Source organism: Antechinus flavipes, chromosome 2 (genome assembly GCF_016432865.1).
Source record: "Antechinus flavipes isolate AdamAnt ecotype Samford, QLD, Australia chromosome 2, AdamAnt_v2, whole genome shotgun sequence".
In the NCBI taxonomy this organism is placed as follows: domain Eukaryota; kingdom Metazoa; phylum Chordata; class Mammalia; order Dasyuromorphia; family Dasyuridae; genus Antechinus; species Antechinus flavipes.
The window spans coordinates 258,981,442-259,001,629 of NC_067399.1; the positions used below are offsets into that span (position 1 = coordinate 258,981,442).

The window sequence follows — 20,188 nt, forward strand, 5'->3', positions numbered from 1 at the left end:
ATGTAAATAGTGAGAAAAGGATGCTTAGGAGAGATGTTAAAAGGTTAGAATTTAGCAAGATTTAGCAACTGATTAGATAGGTGTGACAACATGGTGTTGATAGTTCTTAAGTTTTGAATCTGGGTGACTGGAATAATGGCAATAGCCTTAACAGAAATATAGACGTAAAAAGTGAGTTTGGGAGGAAAGATAGTAAGGGTATTTTGGACATAATGAGTTTGAGTTGTCTGTGGTCATGATGTTGGAGATGTACAGCCAGGAAGTTGGTGGGAAGCAATACCAGGAGAAAGATACGGATAGGTTAGGTAGATCTGAAAATTATCTGCATAGAGAATTACATTCTTTGCAAGGGATAATGCTGTAAAAAATTACCTTGGCATGGGTTCTATCAATAAAAAGTTATTTTAAAAAATTTAAAAAAGAGAATTACATTCTTGGGAACTGATGAAATCGATAGAGAGAGAAGGTAGAAAAGAATGAAAAGGAGATGGCCCATGCATGCCAATTCCCAAGGGGGAATGTGTGATGATTTTGCAAAGGATACTGAAAAGGATTGGTCTTAGGGGTAGGAAAAGAACTACAAGCCCTATTATGGTAACTAACTGCCCACCTGGGACCTAACTGGCCAGTTCCAGTTGAGCAATGCTGCCAATTTCCTCCCTTCTCCTCCATTCTCTCCTTTCTATTCTTCTTTCTCATCTCCCCCCTCTTCTCCTTGGGGGAATCATACCACATATATGTGGGTGCTCTGTCCAAAGGAATATAAATTTTTATCACTTTTACATCACAAAATATCTTAGAATTGGGGCTAGAATATTTTTCTTTGCTTCCCAACAACAATCTGGTTAATTGAATGAGCGAGTGAGTGATTGAGATAGAAGCCAGATCACAAAGGTTTGAGAATCGAATGTGAGATGAGAAAATTAAAATATCTTTTCTTGTGGAAAAGATGGAATAATATATACTAAAGGATAGTTTAACTGGATGGATTTGAAACTGGTTGAATGACAGGACTCAAAGAAGAGTCATTAATAGTCAATGTCAACTTGGCAGATCCCCAGGAATCTGTGCTTGGCCCTGTGATGTTTAAAATTTTTATCAGTGACTTAAGGTGAAGATATAGATGAATGAATGAAAAAGCATTTATTAATCACTTTCTATGTGCCATGGCACATAGTATGGCACATAATAAGTACCAAGCACTGTACTAACTTTTAGAAATACAAATAAAAAGGATAGGCTCTATCTCAAAGAGCTTATAATCTAAAGGAAAAAATAATAGACATAGAGCAGTGGTATCCAGGGAGAAAATATTTTGATCCAGAAAGCTACAGGGATCAGAGATAGTAACTAAAAGGGGGTCATATGAGAGTAGATTGGTTTTATTTAATCATGGTTTGTGTTTCAAGAATTGAAGAGCCAGTGACATACACATGGCTATGAAGTTGTTGGTAAGGAGTCTATGAAGAAAGGAGGCAAAAAAAAAAAAAAAAAAAAAAGAGAAATTTTGGTTGAGTGATGGATTCAGAAACCAGATTGTAAGGGGTGGAGAAGTTATGTGAGATAAAAAAAAAATAGAGGTATATTTACATGTGAAAAAGAAAGATGTGTACTATCTAATGGCAAGCTTATTAAGTTGGCAGATGACACAAAGATAGAAGGGTTAGCTGACGTGATGGATGACAGTTAGGAACTAAAAAGACCTTAACAGGCTAGAGCATGAATCTAATAAGATGAAATTCAAGGCATTAATTTTCCTTGCCATTTTTTCCTCCCCAGCTATTCTACTTTGTATCTATAGCTGCATTTCTTCCAGGTACTCATTTAGTCCTTGTAGGAAAGGCAGTCTTTTTTTTTTTTTTTTCCTGAGGTTCTACCTGTACCTGTATAATGTTGGGCCATTACCATCTTCTTCTATCTATACTTCTGGATATATTCTGGGTTTCTTCAGCTCTATCAGTGTAAACATCTTTTATTAGGAATTAGAATGTAAAAGAGAAGAGAGATACAGAATGATAGCTTGAGGGATGGTAGGGTCAAGTGAAGATTTTTGAAGGATGGAGGTGATCTGGACAGGTTTGTAAACAACCAGCAAAGAGCCAGTGAATAAAGAACGTTTGACAATTGAAGATAGAAAGGGAAAAATTTATGGGGCAAGCTGCTAGAAGAGACATGAGAAATGGACTCAAGAAAGAATATATGTAGTGGGACTGGTATTGACATGAAGAAAGGCCTGAGACTGAAAGAAAGGAGGAAAGAATAGCAAATGATGTTGAGGTTACTTAAAGTATAGAACTAGGCAGAAGACAGCTCCCAATAGAGGGAATCTCCTTATAGAGAGAGGGAGAGAGACAAAAACAAAGATGTAGGCAACGTGTGCCAGCTTTAACTGTTTGGACTATTTGCTAAATTTGAGCATTTACACCTCAGAAATAAACAAATACTACAAATCAGGGCTTGGTTTATAGTTTTATTGATTACTTAAGAAAGCAATGGAGAAAATGTTAATAAGGTACATTTAAGTCTTTCATGTATATTCCTTTTTCCCCCCTAGCTGCTAAATATTCATTAGCACACCTTTGGATGAAGGTCATTTGAAAAGAACAAAGAAGCTTTGAATTAATTTCTGTGGAAAGTGAAAAAGTCAATTAGGAAAAAGTATAAGACAGTGTGCAACAGCAAGGGCTGAGATTCTAAACTTGACAAACACAAAATAATCTGTTTCTTTCTAAAGTGCCTTCTGTTTCCTTCTGCATATTTTAAATATTTCATTGACATTTTTTTTCCCCCTCTCTCATTTCCTTTTTTCTTTCTTTTCCTTTATTTCTGCAGGGCTATCACTATAATGTTGCCTTCCACCACCATTTTAATAAAAACTAAAATTTCTCTTATACCAAATTAGTATAGTCACAAAAAAGACCTACATATTGGTCATGCCTGGAAACATGTCTAATTTTTCATCTCTGATCCATTACTTTTTTGTCAAAAAGAAGCATTTTTCATCCTTAGTCCTCTGCAACCATGGTTGGTTACTGAATGATCAGATTTCATAAATATTTCAAAGTTGTTTTTCTTTACAAATGTTGTAGTCATTAAATAAAGTATTCCCTTGGATCTGTTTGATTCACTATGCATTAGTTCATACATAGTTTCTTAAGTTTCTCTGAATCTATCATTTTCATTATTTTTTAAAGTACATGAATATTCCATTATATTCATAAACTATAATTTGTTTAGCTATTCCCCAGTTGACTGGACATCCCCTCAGTTTCTATTTCTTTTGCCATAATAAAAAATGCTTAAATATTGCAATGAATATATTTGTATATTTGGATTCTTTCTCTCCTTTCAGGTGTGTGCTGATAAATTTTTTAAAATTGGCTCTCTAAAAAAAAATTTAAGGTATACTAAACTTTCAGGTTTAATCTTCATTATTAACATTTTTCCATCATTTTCTTAAATTTACATAATCAACAAAACAAAAATGTATAAATGTTTACACTGAAATTTAACAATTGGATCTTTCAATCCTTTAAAAGTGGCTTCCATACACCTGTGTCACATACCTCCACTTCTTATTCTGCCATCTCTCCAGTTTCAGCGCTTACCACCACTATCTGAGAATACTGAAACAGCTTTCTACTAGGTCTTTTGACCTCTTCTCTCTTCTCAATCCAAAACATTCTTTATACAGAAAAAATTGGTAGAAAATGTATCTTAATCATAGATCTGGTGATGTTATACTCCAATGCTCAAAAATCTTTAGTGAATCCATATTGCTTCACTTCTCCCTAAAAATTATGTTCCTAATGCCACTTTACCTTTCTTGTCTGAGATCTTCCCCCTCAGACCTCATGCAACAAATAATTTTGTAAATTTTCTATGTACCATGTAACATTATTTATTATAATTGTGTTGGTATTTCACTTCCATTTTATACTATAAACTCCTTGAGGATAGGGATTGTGTCACCCAAACTGTTTCCCCCAGCAATCTGGCACAGAGTTCAGTACTACACAGATGTTTGACAAATGTTTATTGTTTTTTGTTAAGTCTAAAGCTTAGGGCAAGACAGGGCCATCTGGATTATTGGGCTTTTTTTTTGGCGGGGAAAGGGGGGAGAGGTTAGATATGCTGAGTATGTAGGGGACAAAAATGTGAATATGGGAATGGGGATACACCTGTGTCCCTGCCTCTGGCACTCATTAGCTATCTAGCCAGTCTCACTGAGATTTTATAAATATATACACAGAGAGAAACAGACAGAAAGAGAACTACTACTTGCTCTATATGTCCTGTTCTCTTTTTAGGCTGGCAGGAGATACTGTAATGAGGAGGGGCAGGGATAGTCTTGAAGGATTCTCCTTTGGAGAGACCTAAACTCCCCAGGTTCTTAACCTACTCAGGATCTGGTACAGTTAATTGTCAGTCAACAATATGTGGAGCCTTTCTATGTGCACTAGAATTTAAAGGAAGTTGGAAAAGGCTTCTTCAGAAAAAGGGATTTTAGATAGAACTTGAGGTACCCAGGAACGAAAGGGAGGAAGAACATTCTAGGCATGTGGTACAACCAGAGAAAAAGCCCCAAGTCAGGAGAGGAACCTCTTATTTGCAGAATTGTAAGGAGACCAGGGTCTCTAAATCAAAGACTGAATTTCAAGGAGTAAAACTTAAAAATAGAAAGGGAGGGGGGTAAGTTATGAAATGCCAAACAGAAGATTTTTGTATTTCATGTCTACGGCCACTGGAGTTTACTGAATAGGTAGGTAACATTTTCAGATCTATATTTTAGGGGAAAAGACTGTGTGGAATTAACTGGATGAAGATACTCTCATGGAAATATAGCCTTAAACTATACCTTACTTGTGACTTGAGACTTAATAATAATACATAGAGCTACAGCTTAAAAACTTGCAGGTGTCCTGTTTCCCACCACCTTTTATTAATTAGCATTTAAATCTCTTTTAAAGGAAATTTCTATTTGTTTCTGGATTAGAATTCCACACAGAATGTTATCCGAGTGGGGGCTTCTACATCAAGGTATTTAAATCTTGTGTTTTGCAGTTTTAACTTTGCACTCCATTTACTGATAAACACTTTGTCAGCTGGGAGATGCCTTTTCTCATAAGACTGTACTAAACCCCCTTTTGCTTTTTCTTCCTCAGTCTGTTAATACTGTTCCACACTGGACAGTTTAGAGGCAGGTAGACCAGCTGATTAGAAGCTGCACCCTGCAGCATCAGAGAAGTGAGCTTGTTGTTTAGTCATGTCTGACCCTGACCCTATTTAGGGTTTTCTTGGTAGTGGTTTGCCATTTCCTTCTCTAGCTCATTTTACAGGTGAGGAAACTGAGTCAGCCAGCGTGAAGTGACTTGCCCGGGGGTGGATTTGAATTCAGATCTATCTGACTCGGGCCCAGCTTTAGCTACCATGCCACCTAGCTGCAGAAGGGGACTTAGAGAGATATTGCAAAGGTGAAACAGAAAGGCTGTGGCAAGATTAGTTATAGGAGAGGGCTGGGGTAAAGAGAGAGTAAATTCAGGATGACAAAATGAGATAAGGGCCCCAGAGATTTGAGTAAATTGTACAACAAAAATGTCCTCTATTCCCCTTGACGGGCTGGCCGTTCTGGCCAGATGTTAGACCTCAACAAGGCTGAAATTTCATTCCTAGAATAGATGAAAGGTGCAAGACATACAGAGCATGAAAGCTTCTGCTATGTCTATTATTCTCCCCTCCCTCCCGCCTCCAAGGCACAGTACAGCACCCGACACGTAAAGGAGCTTAAAATAACTGCTGTTTTTATTCATTCATTCCTAAGCCTCTAGTAAGACTTCCATGATGGGAGAGATTTTTAAGAGAGTCAAAAGGACCCCAAAGAAAGGCCCCTCTGGATACTGATTTCCTCCTCAGTCTCATTAAGAAGCCACACTTGAATAACCTTTAAGGGGTCTGTAAAGGTTGACCCCCGTCTACTTGCTTCTCCCACGCAGCAGATCTCCAGAAATCCAAACCCCACCCACAGTAACCGTGCCAAGGTACGACAGAAGCAAGCAGAACCCGCCCCCGCTTGCCTAGAGGCCTTAGGTAGGCGCGGGCCCCTCCCGCTCGGAGATCAAGGATTGGCCCTGCCTTCCTGCCCCCCCTTTCCCCGTAATCCCCGCCCCTTTCGTTACGAAATAGGCCCCGAATCTTCCACACTTCTAGCAATTTTTTTCTCAGGTCATGGAAGAGCTGGAAGCATCCATAGGATGGACCAGGGAGAACTGGAAAGAGGGCGAGGGCAAAAGGGAAGTGTGTCCTTGATAGAATGGCTTCTGGGAAAGCGAGTCTGCATGCGCGGAGGCAGCTGGGGAATGAAGTCTTAGTCCCTGCGACTTTCTGGCGCGGTTCACGCGGCTCTTCCTGCGCAAGCGCACAAAGAGACTGGGGGCAGAGAGTACCTGTTCTGAGGGGATGCAAGACTGGCGTTTACCCCTTGGGGGCGGAGTGAAGCTGGGAACATTTTCGGTGTGTGTCTCCCATCGACTAGGAGATCTTCCTCCTCCTGGCCGAATTCTTTAGTGTAAATCCCCAAACTGAAATTTAATTTTAGGCTGCCCCAGTCTTGAAGCCCCAAACGGGCTCCAACGCACCCTTTTGCTCCAGGACAAACCAGCCTAGGGCTGTCCTTTCTTCTCCGTCCCTAAATATCGTTGCTAAGCATTGGACAGATTCCCTCCCGATCTGATTCTGGGGCTGCCCCTCTGGCCTGACCCTCAACCTTCGCAGTGATTTTTCCCCATTTCCTTCTCCCTCACCTCCTGAGGAAGACTTGAATTTGGAGCTTAAACGGACTTTACGGAGTTTAAAGGGACTAGTTAGTCCCTAATCCGAAAGGGCTGTTCCCTCTGACCCTGACTGACCTGAAGTTGACTCCTCCCACCTCGGGGCTGCACCTTCCTCCTCCCCCACGCCTTTGGGCCTGTTCTCTTGACCCTAAGACCAACCTTGGGGCTAATCCCCCTGACCCAGACATTTCCTGGAGATGACTCCTCTTACTAGAGAACTGGTCTGCTTGGAATGTCTAGTCTGTGGGGATCCTCCCTATTTAAACTGGATGGATTTCCTAGTGACATCTTGTCTTCCTCCAAACCAAGAGGGAAGACCTGGAGAGAAAAACTTGCCGAGGGTTCCAGAAGTCTATGTCTATCCTGAATCAGGCTTCCTGGCTAGAGGCTTTGCCCTGTAATTCCTAAGGAAGGTCCTTATTTCCTTGTGTTTGATCCCTTCCCTTCTTTCCCTTCTCCCCCTCCATTCTTCTCCTTCCGGCTCTCCTCCCTAGAGAGCCTCTCCCATCCTTGTCTAGCTGGCTAAGCCTCATTCATTTGTCTCCTCCACCTAGAGGAGTTACCTGGGTGGGCTCCAGGGTCAGGGACTGACAGAGAATGGCATTCTGGGAGGGGCTGGGGATGCCACAGAAGTGAGCCAGCGCTGCGGGTCAGCAGAGACCTAGGACTTGAAGGCAGGAAACCCCTTTGGAGCTGAGCCCACTTTACCAGGCACTGGCATAGGGAGACGCTCCTGATCCCTAAAGGACAGCTGGGAGTCAGGGTTGGCAAAACCGAAGAGGAAAAGGATCTCTCTTGGAGCTGGTATTCTGAACCCCCTCTGAGCCCCCCAACTCTTCCTAAGATTCCTGCACCCACTGGGCTTCCTCAGCTCCACCCTGGGCCAACCCCTCCCAGGACCTCCCCCGCCCTCCCCCAGAGGAAAAAGGAGGAGGCCCGAGGAGTTCAGCTCAGCAGACAGCTATCCTGGTCCCAGAGTGTCACACGGGACAGGACCAACACCAAACACTTGCCTGTTTCAACAGAAGGTAGGTTCATTAGCTCGGCTATGTTTGCCCTCCCTGGGACGCAGGCCAGGTGCTCGGGGCATCCCTGGGGTTGCTAAGCTCTGGGAAGCGGGTGGCTATGTTTTCTCTCTAGAACATTTCTGCCCCGGGTGAGTGGCTGAGGATATGGGGACATCGGGACTTGGGGACTGAAGGAAATTTCAGGTCAAGAATGAACTTTACTTTGGCAGCTGGAAACTCCTCTCTGTATAGACCCCACCTGCCTGGGGTGCAGGAAAGGAGGGGGAACTGAGGATCTCTAGTGAGGAACCAGATGCTCAGTTCGCCGACTGTCCGTGCAGGATTTCATCCCATTTTTAGTTGATCCATTCCCCAGATTCCTAGCTCTCATCTCTGACTTTCCTATGGAACCTTGTTCCATAGAAGTAGAGCAAAGCTTGAAGTTTTGGGGAACATTCTTCATATATTTTCTAATTCTTATATTGTCACATTTGCATTTGCATACTGCCATACTCACATATCCTATTCTGTCACACAAGCTATCACACTCTCACACTTATGTTGTCCAAATTTAACATATGTTCATATTACAATCACATACATGGTTACATGCATTCACTTGTATACTCAGATTCTTACATGATCTGTCTTACAAAACTGAATGGTTCTACTGGAAGAGCTAAGTCTGTGGTTGGGGCTGGGACCGCTTGGTGAGCAATTTGGATCCTTTTAGATCTGTCCGGAGCACTGAGAAGCTTTGGTCTGGCTGCCCTTCCCCCCCTCCCCCCCCCCCCCTCTATACTGGGTAAATATTTGTGTCCTTCCTCAGCAGGGGCAGATCAAACTCCTCCCTTCCTCCCTCCCTCCTTCCCTGCCAATTCCCAGCAGCTCCATGGACCCCCTTGAATCTGTGGTGAAGAACCCATACACCAGCATTAACATCCCCCGAGCCCACCTTCGCCCAGATCTAGAGCAGCAGCTGGAACAAAGCCAGGACACTGCATATCCTGGGGCCAGGCCTAGCCCTGCACCCGCTTACTCCCTGCCAGGGGGTGGGTGGACCCAGGAAGAAGCCAAAGGAGGGTCTCAAACTCAGACCCAAGCGCCTTGGCAACAGCCAGGGAATCCTTACTCCGGCCCACAGCAGACAGCAGGGACCACAGAGCCAGCTTACACGACAGTCCCACCCATACGGCGAGGGGACGACATCGCCCACCACTGCTGCTGCTGCCCCTGTTGCCAGTGTTGCCGCTGCCCCCGCTGCTGCCGTTGCCACCGGTGTTGCTGTGTAGTCTCCTAGCTCTGAACACCTACTCCAGAGGAACACCGAAGGAGCCCTCGGCCGTGATGCAGCTGGTTTGCTGTCATTTGAGCATAAGGAGGCACATATCCCTCTGGGTGGCTCCCTCTTGGATGGCATCGAGTCACCTCTGGCCAAAGGAACTGGAGCTCAGGACAGAGGCCAAAATCATTAGGACTGAATGCATTTGAAATCTTCCTATCTTCCTTCCCAAGTCATCAATCATGACAGAATAGAGGCCTGGGCAGAATCAGGAGCCCAGGAATCGCAGAATTTCTGAACTCAAATGAACCAAAAAGATCATAGAGTCCAACTTGTACCTGAACAGGATCCTGTGATATCCTTGATAAATGGATATATAATCACTACTCAAAAATTGCCAGTGGGCAGAAGCTCACTACCTGCTACAGGAGCCCATTCTGCCTTTAACTGAGACTGCTTTTTCAAAAGTTTTCCCTTATATTGAATGGACATATATCTTGCTATAAATTCCATGCATTGATTTTAATTCTATCCTTTGGACCAAGTAAAAAAACCAAGTAAATCCCTCTTCCTCATCACAACTCTTCAGATATTTGAAAGCATCTGTCATGTCTTCTCCGTGGTAAACATATCTCATTACTTGGGCTGTTCATAGTGTATCATGGTTTCTAGGCCAGGCTGCCTCCTCCAACTTGTTAATACCCTGTCTAAAATGTGATACCTACACATTAGTACATTGTTATAATATTTTGATATGAGTCCAAGAGTGGGAGATTTATTGTGAGGAGTTTGTTGGAGAGGGATGTTAGGGAATTAGAAAACAAGATTAGGAGAGGAAAGATTTCTACCTAAAATGGAGGAAAATATTCAAATCTCTCTTCAGAATTATGGCAGCCTAACCCTGTGCGTATTGAAAGCCTCACAGGTCTAGAGCAAGCCATCAGCTCTGATGATACCCATTACCACCCACTATTTACCCATTAGAATCCTGAACCAGTGATGAGGTTCAATGGGAATGATTCCTGTCCTCACATGGCTCAACTTGAGTCCAATCAACTCATACCCCACCTCCCTTGGGATTAAGGCAGTTACATCAATGACCAACCAATGTACTTCTCACTTCAGCAGTTACCCCTGTTGTTCCCTTGACAATAAACCTAAATAATTTGTTCAGCTCTGTCTTCAGCACTGCTTTGCTGTGATTATCCAGAGACCATATAAAGCTTGGAAGGGCTGGGTTTGGGATCTAGGGTCTGGAAAGGTTTACTTGAAGCTTAGAAACTTGTAAGAATTGGGTCTATGGCCGGAGAGGAAGGGATTCTTGGGTTTGAGAAATATAGCTCACATTTGCATAGCATTTTAAAGCTTGCAATGGGCTTGTCGCATTACAACCCTGTAAAGTAAAACAAATATTATTTTCATTTTAAAGATAAGAAAACTGACATTTTGAGGCATTGTGACTAGCCCACATTGTTAGTATCTGAGCTGAAAATCAAACCCCTTTTTCCTGATTCTAAATCCCTCATTCTCCACCACACAATCACATTCCCCTGTGCCTACCCTTTAGCCTTGTTTCCCCTTTGCCTAGGGCTAGACCAGCCTTAATCTAGAGGCAGACTGAGTAGATGACCAATATTCTGCCTCAGGTCTTGAGGCAGCAATTCAGGCCCCCCACAGCTCTCAGCCACCACTTCTCTACTATAGCTGCCTGGGTAGTAGATGCTTTGAGGAGGGACCCTATCCATATCCATCTCCCCTTCTCCCCAGGTCTTTGCCCTGACCCCTGTGATTATACTACCTTTGGCCAAACCTCATGACCTGTCTCTCAGCCTTGGTCTCAGTAATGAAGAGGGAGTGGTGCTTACACAAAACTAAGCACCCTACCACCCATCTATCATGAAGAAGTAGTGGGTCAGTGTCTAAAATCTGACATATGAATGTGGACGAAGAACACTTGCATGGAGGGACAGACTCACAAGGGACAAATAAGACAGTACAGACCAGAAGCCTCAGTCCCCCCAGAACATAGGTCAGTCTTGGAAGACCTTTTGAGGGAGCTGAGTTTTGGAAAGAAGATTTCACATTAAGGTTATGAAGTTTTGAGGTTTCCTAGTGGTGAGGAAGAACAGGAATTAGTGAGCAAAGGTTGAAGGACTGAAGGTACAGAAGCCAGAGTAGCACCTGGCTAGGTCAGTGATTCATCTTGTAAATCCTCAGCTTGGGTGGGGAAGGATTTCTCAGTTTCCACCGAAACCTTGCTTTCCTCTGACCCTACAGTTAAGTGGTCCCACCTACTCTCCAGCATGTCCTTGCCCCACCTATTATTATCAGGCCCGGCTTCAGGCCCTCTAGTTCCCACCCTCATTCCTTCCATTCCTTACCAGAGTGGGCCTAGGACCCACTTTGAAAGGTTGAAAGAAACCTTAGAGAACATCTAATTGAATCTTCATTTTACAGACAGAGAACCTGAGGCCTGAAAAAAGTGAAATGAAATGTTTATGGCAGAACCCAGATTTTTTTTTTTCTCAATAGTATTTTATCTTTCCAAACACATGTAGAAGGGGCAGCTAGGTGGCGCAGTGGATAGAACAACAATTCTGAAGTCAGGAGCACCTGGGTTCAAATTTGACCTCAGACACTTAACACTTTCTAGCTGTGTGACCCTGGGCAAGTCACTTAACCTCAAATGCCTCAGCAAAACAAACAAACAAAGAAAAAAACAGAAAACAAACACATGAAGAGATAACCTTTAGCATCCATTCCTGAAAAACTTTATCCTCCAAATTTTTCTTTCTCCTTTCCTTCCTCCCTCCTCCCAATACAGCAAGCAATCCAACATAGATTAAATATGCACAATCCCTTTAAACATTTTCACATTCGTCACATTGTTCAAGAAAATTAAACCAAAAGGGGAAAAAAAACCACAAGAAATAAAAACTAAACAAATTAAAAATAACCCAGATTTTTAAAATTTCAAATTCAGTATTTTTCTTAGGGAAAGTATTCCTAGTGCATCCATTCCCCCCAATAGAAGAATTACCAAATCACCCCTGTGGGGTTGTTACAAATGTTGTCACTACTCAGAAACATGGAGAGATGCAGGAGATTATGGTTCTTCTGAGAGGTCCCTCATGTGAAACATTACTAGGACAGTTTAGGATTGAATTTTGAACAGATTACAGTGAGTGTCAGGGGAGGAAAGGAATCATGAAATTCCCCTGGCTCCTGCATGGTGGTGGGTCTTGAACTGCATCTTAAAGGGGAAAAGGCAGAGGGAGAGAGGAAAGTGAACAGATGGAGAAAAGGAGAGAGGGGCCAGTAATATCTTATCATCAATAGTTAACATTTATGGAGCACTTAATATGTACCAGAAGGCAGCTTGATGCCTCAGTAGAAAAAGTGCTGGGTCTAAAGTCAGGAAGACCTGAGTTCAAAGTCTGTCTTAGATGTTTACTGTCTATATGACCCTGGGCAAGCCACTTCATCCTGTTTGCCTCAGTTTCCTCATCTATAAAATGAGCTGGAGAAGGAAATGGCAAACCACTCCAGTATCTCTGCCAAGAAAACCATTGGTGCACTGTGTGTACTGGTATACCAACGGGGTCATGAGTCTGATATGACTGAACAACAGCTATGTGCCAGGCACTGTGTTAAGTGTTTTATAATCATTATCTCATTTAATCCTCACAGCAATGCTGGGAAGGAATTTATTATTATTCCCATTTTACAGATGAGGCAAACAGGTTATGTTTGCTCAGGGTGACACAGCTAGTCGCTGTTGAAGCTGGATTTGAACTCAGGTCTTGGCTCCAGGACCTCTTTCCACTGTTTAGGAATACAGGGTATATTAGGGCAACACGGAGAGATGAGGCTGAGTTTGGAGCCAGATCATAAAAGGCCTTGAATGCCAGACCCGGGAGTTTGGACTTTGTCCTGTGAGCAGCATAAGCAACCGCTTACATTTCTTGAGTAGGAACACGGTGGAAGTAAGATTTGAGAACAATGAGTCCGACAGGACACGCAGGATGGACTGGTCTCTCCACATCTAGCAGCCCTCAGGAAGCAATCCCTGCCCAGAGGTGGCCGGTATGTGTGAGGACTCAATGCGTATGACCCAAGCGTGAGGAGCCCAGCAGAGACTCGCCAACGCTATCAGCAAAGTACTGCCCGTTTGTGCCCCTATATGCGCCGGCACCATGGGTGCCCCTTTCCCGCCTGCTTCGCCCGGCTGCCCACGACCCATTTAACCACCTTCCTAGGCAGGAACTCCCTCCTCACCCTCCACCTCCCCCCCCCAAGCCCAACCTGGCACAGTAGCAGCCCCACCCTGACTGAGCCACAAGAACTAGTCAGACCAGTTTGGGGAGAGTTTTGGGGGCGGGCCGAGGGAGAGAAATTGGTGGGGGGAGACAAGGAAGGGGAGGCTGCACCCTCCCCCTTCACTTTCTGCCAGATTCAGAGCAAAGTTGGCTCAAAGCAACTCTTCTGTTCCCACTACAGAAACTTGAGTTAAATTGAACCTGTCCCTACTCCTATGCCAGCTGCTCCTGGAACGCGAGCACCGTATATGATATGAGAAAGTAATGGCCAAGTTCAGGGGCCGGGGCCCATTCAGAACCGACTCATGGTCACAGGCCAAGAAGCTGTGCTGGGTATTGCTAAGACTCAGAATTAGATTCAAGTTCTATCTCTAACATTGGTTATGTGATCATAAGGAAGTGACTTTAATCTTTCTGAGCCTGTTTCCTCATCTGTGAAATGGGTACAATGTCTGTCCCAGTCACTTCATGCAGCTGTTGTGAAGAAAACGATGTGTAAATATTAGCTACTACTATTATTATTAATCACTCCCTGACCATGTCCATACATTAAGGGGATATGTCCAGGTCAGATTCAGCTTTTAACATGGTCCTCCATGATCCTTCCTCATGCTCCACATCCAACTTATGTCTGTTCTGGTGTCTTGCCCATTACAACCCTGCAGTTCACAAGCTTCCCCCACCCCTACTTCGTGGAGTGATAAATGGAAGTTCGGTTGGTTGTTTTTCCTTGTTGGGGGGACCAAGCAGAGGTGGGCGAGCAGAGGGCCCTAAGGCTCCTTATCTCTCACAAGGCCATGTGTCTGGAAGCTGTGGTGGGAGATCTCATTGCAGGGCTTTTGTGACTGAAAGCGGAGCTGGCTCATCCTGAGCTCCTGGGTGGTAATGTGAGCCCCCACTGGGGGAGGGGGAGCCCTGAGCACCTTGAGTACCCATCAGACTCCCTGGGATCTGGCCCTGGGGGCAGACACATGCAGAAGCACCAGATCCAGACCTGTGATCAGGGAGCAGGTAAGAGCTGGCAGGAGGACTGGGGCAGGGGGACAGAGAAAGCTGGGAGGGAGAGGGGGAAAGAGCTGGGAGCAGGTGTCTGGGAGAGAAGCAGTAGGAGAGGGAGAGAAGAAGGAAGAAGCAGGGAGATTCGGAAGTTGGGCCTGCAGTCAGGAATGATCTGGTACTACAGCAATGCTATCGGGTTTGGTCCTGGGGTAGAGGGATGGGGAAAAGATTGATGTGGAATGACTTCTAGCTCTATTCCCTGATCCCTGGTCAGCTTTGTAAACACCCAGGGCTAGAGAACTGAACTTCTGGGAATTCAGTGAATAGACCAAAGTAATGGCTGATCCAAAAAGTTTGTCTCTCAAATGGACATGGGTAGATTGCCAGATAGATAAATCTCCTCTGCCCCAGCTCCCTTGCAGGCAAACCCCAATGCAAGGAGATGGCTTCAGGGACCAGAGACCCCAAGCCTCAGCTGGAGATGAAGCCACCAGAGCCAGAGAGACAAATCTTCCCTCAGACATGCTCTCTTGGGCAAAATCCACAGGCCTGAGGCTCAAGTCCCGACAGCTGAGACAAAGGAGACTAAGGAGCTGGAAGATCGAGTCCTTCAGGCACTGGCCGAAGGCGATAGACAAAGTCCCAGGACCCCAAGGAAAGCCACTAAAAGTGATCTGAAGGCCACGGGAGAAGAGTGGGCCAGGCAGGAGATAAGCCTTTGATTTGTAAAGTTCTTGACTCTTGAGATCCAGGAAGCATAAGACAAAGGTAGATTCTTTAGTTTGGGCCTAGGAGGAGCTTCTTGGAGGAGGAAGCTTGTTGTATCAGGCTATAACTAGCAGTTCTGATGCCTGGGGCAAAGTGACTAGGAAAACTTTGGGGTACAAGGGCCTCCAGAGCAGATAGATAGAGACTTCCGGACAATGTCAGGCCATCGTTGTCCAGGCCACTGACTGCCTCCACCTCAGGATACCACTACCATATCCCACATCAGGCAAGGCTCACGGATCTTCATGGAACATGGTACATGCTCTGTGTGCCATGGAACAAAGGCAGTGAGGGAGCAGAAGGAAAGTGCAGTCCTACTTGTCTCCACACTGTGGCCCAGACACCAACCACAGTGAGAGGAGTGGAATGGGACCACTGGGGGTCCCTGCACCTAGTGAGAGAGTGCAGGTGGTGGCTATACTGCCTGTCATGGGCCCGGCAAAGAACCATGAGGGAAAGGAGAGGGGCGAAAGGAGAAAGGAACTAGGTTCTCCGCTGGATGTTAAATGCCAGTCATCCTGCCTCAGATTCTCTTGTTGATTTCCCACAAGGTTCTGGGGGTCTGAACAGGGGAGAGGAAGGGGCCAGGGGAAGACAGATTCCTGAGATTTAATGTTAGTTCAGCATTTGGGGGAGTCACTTTCAGAGTCTAGGGGGTCTCTAAAGTGAATGTCAGGGTGAAGGGTGGGGATTTTGCCAAAGGTGAGAAAGGGTCTCTATAGGGATTCTTTGATAGGTCAAAGATCATCAGTGAATGATACTATACCTGAGAAGGTTATTATTTCTCTAACCAGACTGAATGTCAAAAGGCAGGGACTGTGTTTTTGGTGCCTCCCATTGGCCTTAACACAAAAATTAACAGAAATTGGGGTTTTTTAAAGATGTGTTGATTTTATCAATTTGACCTGGAGACCTAAAAGTCTGGTTTAGTGGGAAAGGAGGTAGAATGTTCAAAAAACATATGGCAGATCAGTCACCTCCCAAAATGTCCAATGGAGATCTCAACTCAGCAAAAATTTTTGAACCTAGCTATTCTCAACGTGTGATAAATTCTCCTGAGGACAGGAAGTGAGGTGATCACTAGGACTATAGTCCCTTAAGGACCAACCAGGAGGATGTCTCTGTTCATATAATCCTTCATTCCATTTTTCCTACCCTTCCTGTACTCCAACAAAGTACCTTTAAAACATCTTTTTTGGGAGTCCTATAACTATTCCCTCTCCAAACTCTTCCCCAGGTCTCTGACCCCCATTTTGGCTATTCCTGAATTTTTCACTCCTCACTCTTCCAAGACTGAAAAGGGAGGAGTGGATAACTTTCTTTGTCCCTATACGATTTGAAAATAAAATGTTTATGGTTCCTCATCTAAGCTCTGTGTGTTTTAGTTGCTGTGCCTCTGTGTGTGTGTATGTGTGTGCATGTTCTGTGCATGTATGATCATGGGATCAAGTGTTAGAAGTGTTAGAAGGCCAGGGGCACATCAAGGGTGTCAGAGCTGGTATTCAAACCCACATCCTCTGATAACAGGTCCAATGCTCACGCCCTATTGTTTTCCAGATGCGTTGCATGGTCCTAAACCCTGTCAAATGGATCAACAGCAGAAATGGATATGTTGTGGGGGGGGGAGGGTTATCAACAGAAATATCATTAATGAAGGCCCATTGCCATCTGTTTTACCATTGCATCCCAAGGACTATCTGACTTGCTGCTGAATCCTCCTGTGTGTGTGTTGTCTCCCACTATTAGAATGTAAATTCTGTTAGAACAATGACTGTCTTGCTTCTCTTTTTGTGTCCCCAGTAAGTGTCTAACAGAGGCTTTTTTCATTCATTCATCTAGCCATCCAGTCATTCACTACAGTTAGAATACCAGACTTGGGAATTAGGAATATCTGTCTTCATATTCTGTCTCAGACTTGATAGATAGTTTGATCATAGGCAAATAAGTCATTTAACTTCTGTCAGAACCAATTTTTTCATCTGTAAGATGGGAGTATTATTTGTAGTGCTTCCTGTGTAAGGTTGTGACAAGGATAAAATGTTTGTAAAATGCTTTGCAAACCAGAAGATGCTATATAAAATTTTTATATGGTGGTTTCTTTTATACTAGTCTTTCTGACTCCATGTCTCCGTTGTCTGTACCCATGTGTATCCCCTGAAAGCAGAGCTAGAACAAAGACATGGATTGTTAAGTAAGGTTGGGATAAAGGAATGTTCCAGGACAGAGGGGGTCTGATGAAGTCAAGATTTGCACCACACCTTGATGGAAAACAAGGTACCTGGCTGAGCGAGCCCGGGTCCCCAGCCTTGGTCCTTCTTTCTCTCCACAGAATGTTGCCCAGAGAGGGAGCCGTGGAAAGTGAGGCCCTTCCTGCCAAGGAGAAGCCTTCAGAAGTGGGGGTCCGCCGGAATGACTGCATCATCTGCTATTCCTCCTACGACCTGGCGGGCCGCCTGCCACGCCGTCTCTACTGCGGCCACACTTTCTGCCAGGCCTGTGTGCGGAGACTAGACACGCCAGCCCATGAACAGCGATGGATCCCCTGCCCCCAGTGCCGCCAGAGCACGCCCACCCCACGAGGCGGCGTGGCCATGCTGGACCTCGATCTGGCAGCCTTCCTGGCTGTGAAGGCAGAGCGAGAGCCCCCGCGGGGAGAGCCCTGGCCCCCCACTTCCCACAAAGGCAGTCCCCCCAAGCCCGGCTCGGCCATCACCCAGCAGCCCGCCAGCCCTTGTCCAGCCCTGGGCCCGCAGCCTAGCTTCCCCCGGCAGGGCTGCTGCTGGGGCTGTTGCCTAGGCTGTGAGCCTGAGGGCACCCCTGAAGTCTAAGTCCTGGACATGAGGTGCCTAGCCACCAACCGAATCCTGCCACGAAGCAGCCGCTCACCACAGGACCCAGGCAGTCTTCCCTGGAAGCCCAGGTCCCTCTTCTCCGTCTGGGCCCTGGTTACATCCTGTGGCACAGCTCATCGCCGGTCCCTTGCCCTTCTCTCTGGGCCCCAACTCCATGCCAGTTGCTACTCACTTCTCAATGATGACTCACCTTCCTGGGCTCCCTACTAGGATCCTGAGTTGGGTTTGCTTGGAGGGTTCTGGTTCCCCAAGGTGGCAAAGGGCCTCTGGCTGCCAGAACCCATAATGGCTCCCGAGGAAACGCAGACCCTGGAACTGAAGTCCCTGGAAGAGATAGAACTCTGGAGCGGGAAGCCCGAACTCAAACCCCATACTACCTATATTAAAGGCTATATTGGCTTGTGCCCCAGGAGAGGCCATTTCCAGATCATCAGGGAGGGGTATCTAGGACCAGGACTGAGACCCCTATAGTTTGGTATACTGCACAGAGGCTGTGTTTACAACCATTTGTTCTGCTGGGATTTTTTTGTCTTGTTTTGTTTTTTTACTAAAGTGTGACTATCTGCTCTGGTCTCTGTCCCCCATCTGCATATTTTCCTGAAGTCACAAAGTTTGTCTCTAACTGACTGAGGATCCTTCTGGCCCCAGGGTCACCTATCAGAGCTCTTTTCCCCTCATGCAGGGAACAAGATAGGGGAAAGCCATGAATGACCCCTTCAGGTCAGAAGCTGCTCTCCCATCCCAGGCCTGGAATATCACCTTGAACTATAGACACTGACCCCTTGGACCCTGATTCCTAAATGATCCTCAGACACTGGGGCTTCTCAGAAAGTGATTCGGGGTGCTGATCCCAAGTAGGACTTTTAGTCAATTCCTGTATTGTCCAGAAGGGGATAGTGCTCCCTCTCTTTTGGCAGTTTTCTTTGAACCTAGGTCCCAAGATGATGCCCTAAGCTGCTTGGTTGTGGAGGGGAGGGGAAGGCATCCAAGGGAATGTGCTGACCCAAGAGGGACACAGATCTGCCTCACCCACCAAGTCCAAAGTCTCATATGCCCACAGGGAACATGCAGAGAATGGGGACTCCCCACAGGTTGGCCCCCTGGGGAGTACGTCTAAACCTGACCCTGGCATGGGGGGTGCTTAGCCATTGATCCTGCTGCCCCAGATGGGGGACTCATCTGGGAGGGGCTGGTCTCTAGAAAAGGGAGCACCAGAGATAGTGCCCCAAGAGCACAAGGGGGGGGGTCTATAACAAGGCCCACAGCCAGTCTTAGTCAGAATTCTGTTTGTAACTAGGGTAAGAGCTCAGTCTACAGTCAGGGTTCCAAATCAGTCAGTGGCTGATCTCAAGGCTCAGTTTGGGACCAAAGTTAAGTACAGAATCAAAAAAAATACTTGGGATATTAGAGACCGTCCCATTCCTTCTCCAAGGATTTCATTCTAACCATGGTTCGACAAGACCTCACTCTAAATCTAATATTGACTCCGTTGATGACTTGTTAAACCTAGTCTTGCCCCCATTCCGGAAACAGATATTTAACTCGATTTTCTTTTCCTCTACCTTTTCCTTATCCAAACCCTGACTCATTCTTTTTATAAAATTAGTTAATTTTTAATATATGTTGTTTTATGAATTATGTTGGAGAGAAAAATCAGAACAAAAGGGGAAAACCATGGGAAAGGAAAAAAAAAACAAAAAAGAAGTGAACATAGCAGGTGTTGATTTACAGTCAATCTTCATTCTATTTCTGGAGGCAGATAGCATTTTCTATCCAAAGTCTATTGAGATTGCATTAGACCCTGACTCATTCTTAACTCAGAATAATCCTGCACTCACTCTCCAGTATCTTTATCCTCCCTTTGCCCCAGCATGGACTCTAGAAACAGAAGCTAACCCTGGTTTGCCCACTCTGCTCTCATTTTCCTTTTAGAAAAGTGGATGATGCCCTTGGGAAGGTGAACAATGGACAGGGAGATAGCAGGAAGGAAGAGCACGTAAACGGTTCAAGGCTAAGCATCTCTTTATCAGAGAGCTCTATAGCAGATAAGCCATGTAAGGCATTTGCCAGCTCAGGATTCAGGCACCTCAGAGTTGGTTTTCTTAAATCCACGTTTCTTCTAGATGTTCTG

The 20,188-nt window shown here is 45.2% G+C and overlaps 2 protein-coding genes across 4 annotated transcripts; both read left to right on the plus strand.

The window, feature by feature from the left end:
- The first annotated feature begins 6,225 nt into the window (after positions 1-6,225).
- CYSRT1 (cysteine rich tail 1) lies at positions 6,226-10,292 on the plus strand. 3 transcript variants are annotated; one of them, XM_051976894.1, is made up of 2 exons: positions 6,226-7,858; positions 8,723-10,292. In XM_051976894.1, exon 2 carries the CDS (start codon positions 8,730-8,732, stop codon positions 9,135-9,137), a length of 408 nt encoding a protein of 135 aa, XP_051832854.1. In that variant the 5' UTR covers positions 6,226-7,858; positions 8,723-8,729; the 3' UTR covers positions 9,138-10,292. The 3 variants fall into 3 exon arrangements, with proteins under 3 accessions (XP_051832854.1, XP_051832853.1, XP_051832852.1); XM_051976893.1 differs by having other exon boundaries at positions 6,237-7,858; positions 8,670-10,292; XM_051976892.1 differs by having other exon boundaries at positions 6,243-7,858; positions 8,667-10,292.
- Positions 10,293-16,625: 6,333 nt separating this feature from the next.
- Positions 16,626-19,674, plus strand: RNF224 (ring finger protein 224). Its single transcript, XM_051976897.1, has one exon. It carries the CDS (start codon positions 17,416-17,418, stop codon positions 18,031-18,033), a length of 618 nt encoding a protein of 205 aa, XP_051832857.1. The 5' UTR covers positions 16,626-17,415; the 3' UTR covers positions 18,034-19,674.
- Positions 19,675-20,188: the final 514 nt, after the last annotated feature.

Bases quoted from the DNA above. Each gene is read 5' to 3' on its own strand.
- CYSRT1 (XM_051976894.1), top strand. From the start codon at position 8,730: ATGGACCCCCTTGAATCTGTGGTGAAGAACCCATACACCAGCATTAAC.
- RNF224 (XM_051976897.1), top strand. From the start codon at position 17,416: ATGTTCCAGGACAGAGGGGGTCTGATGAAGTCAAGATTTGCACCACAC.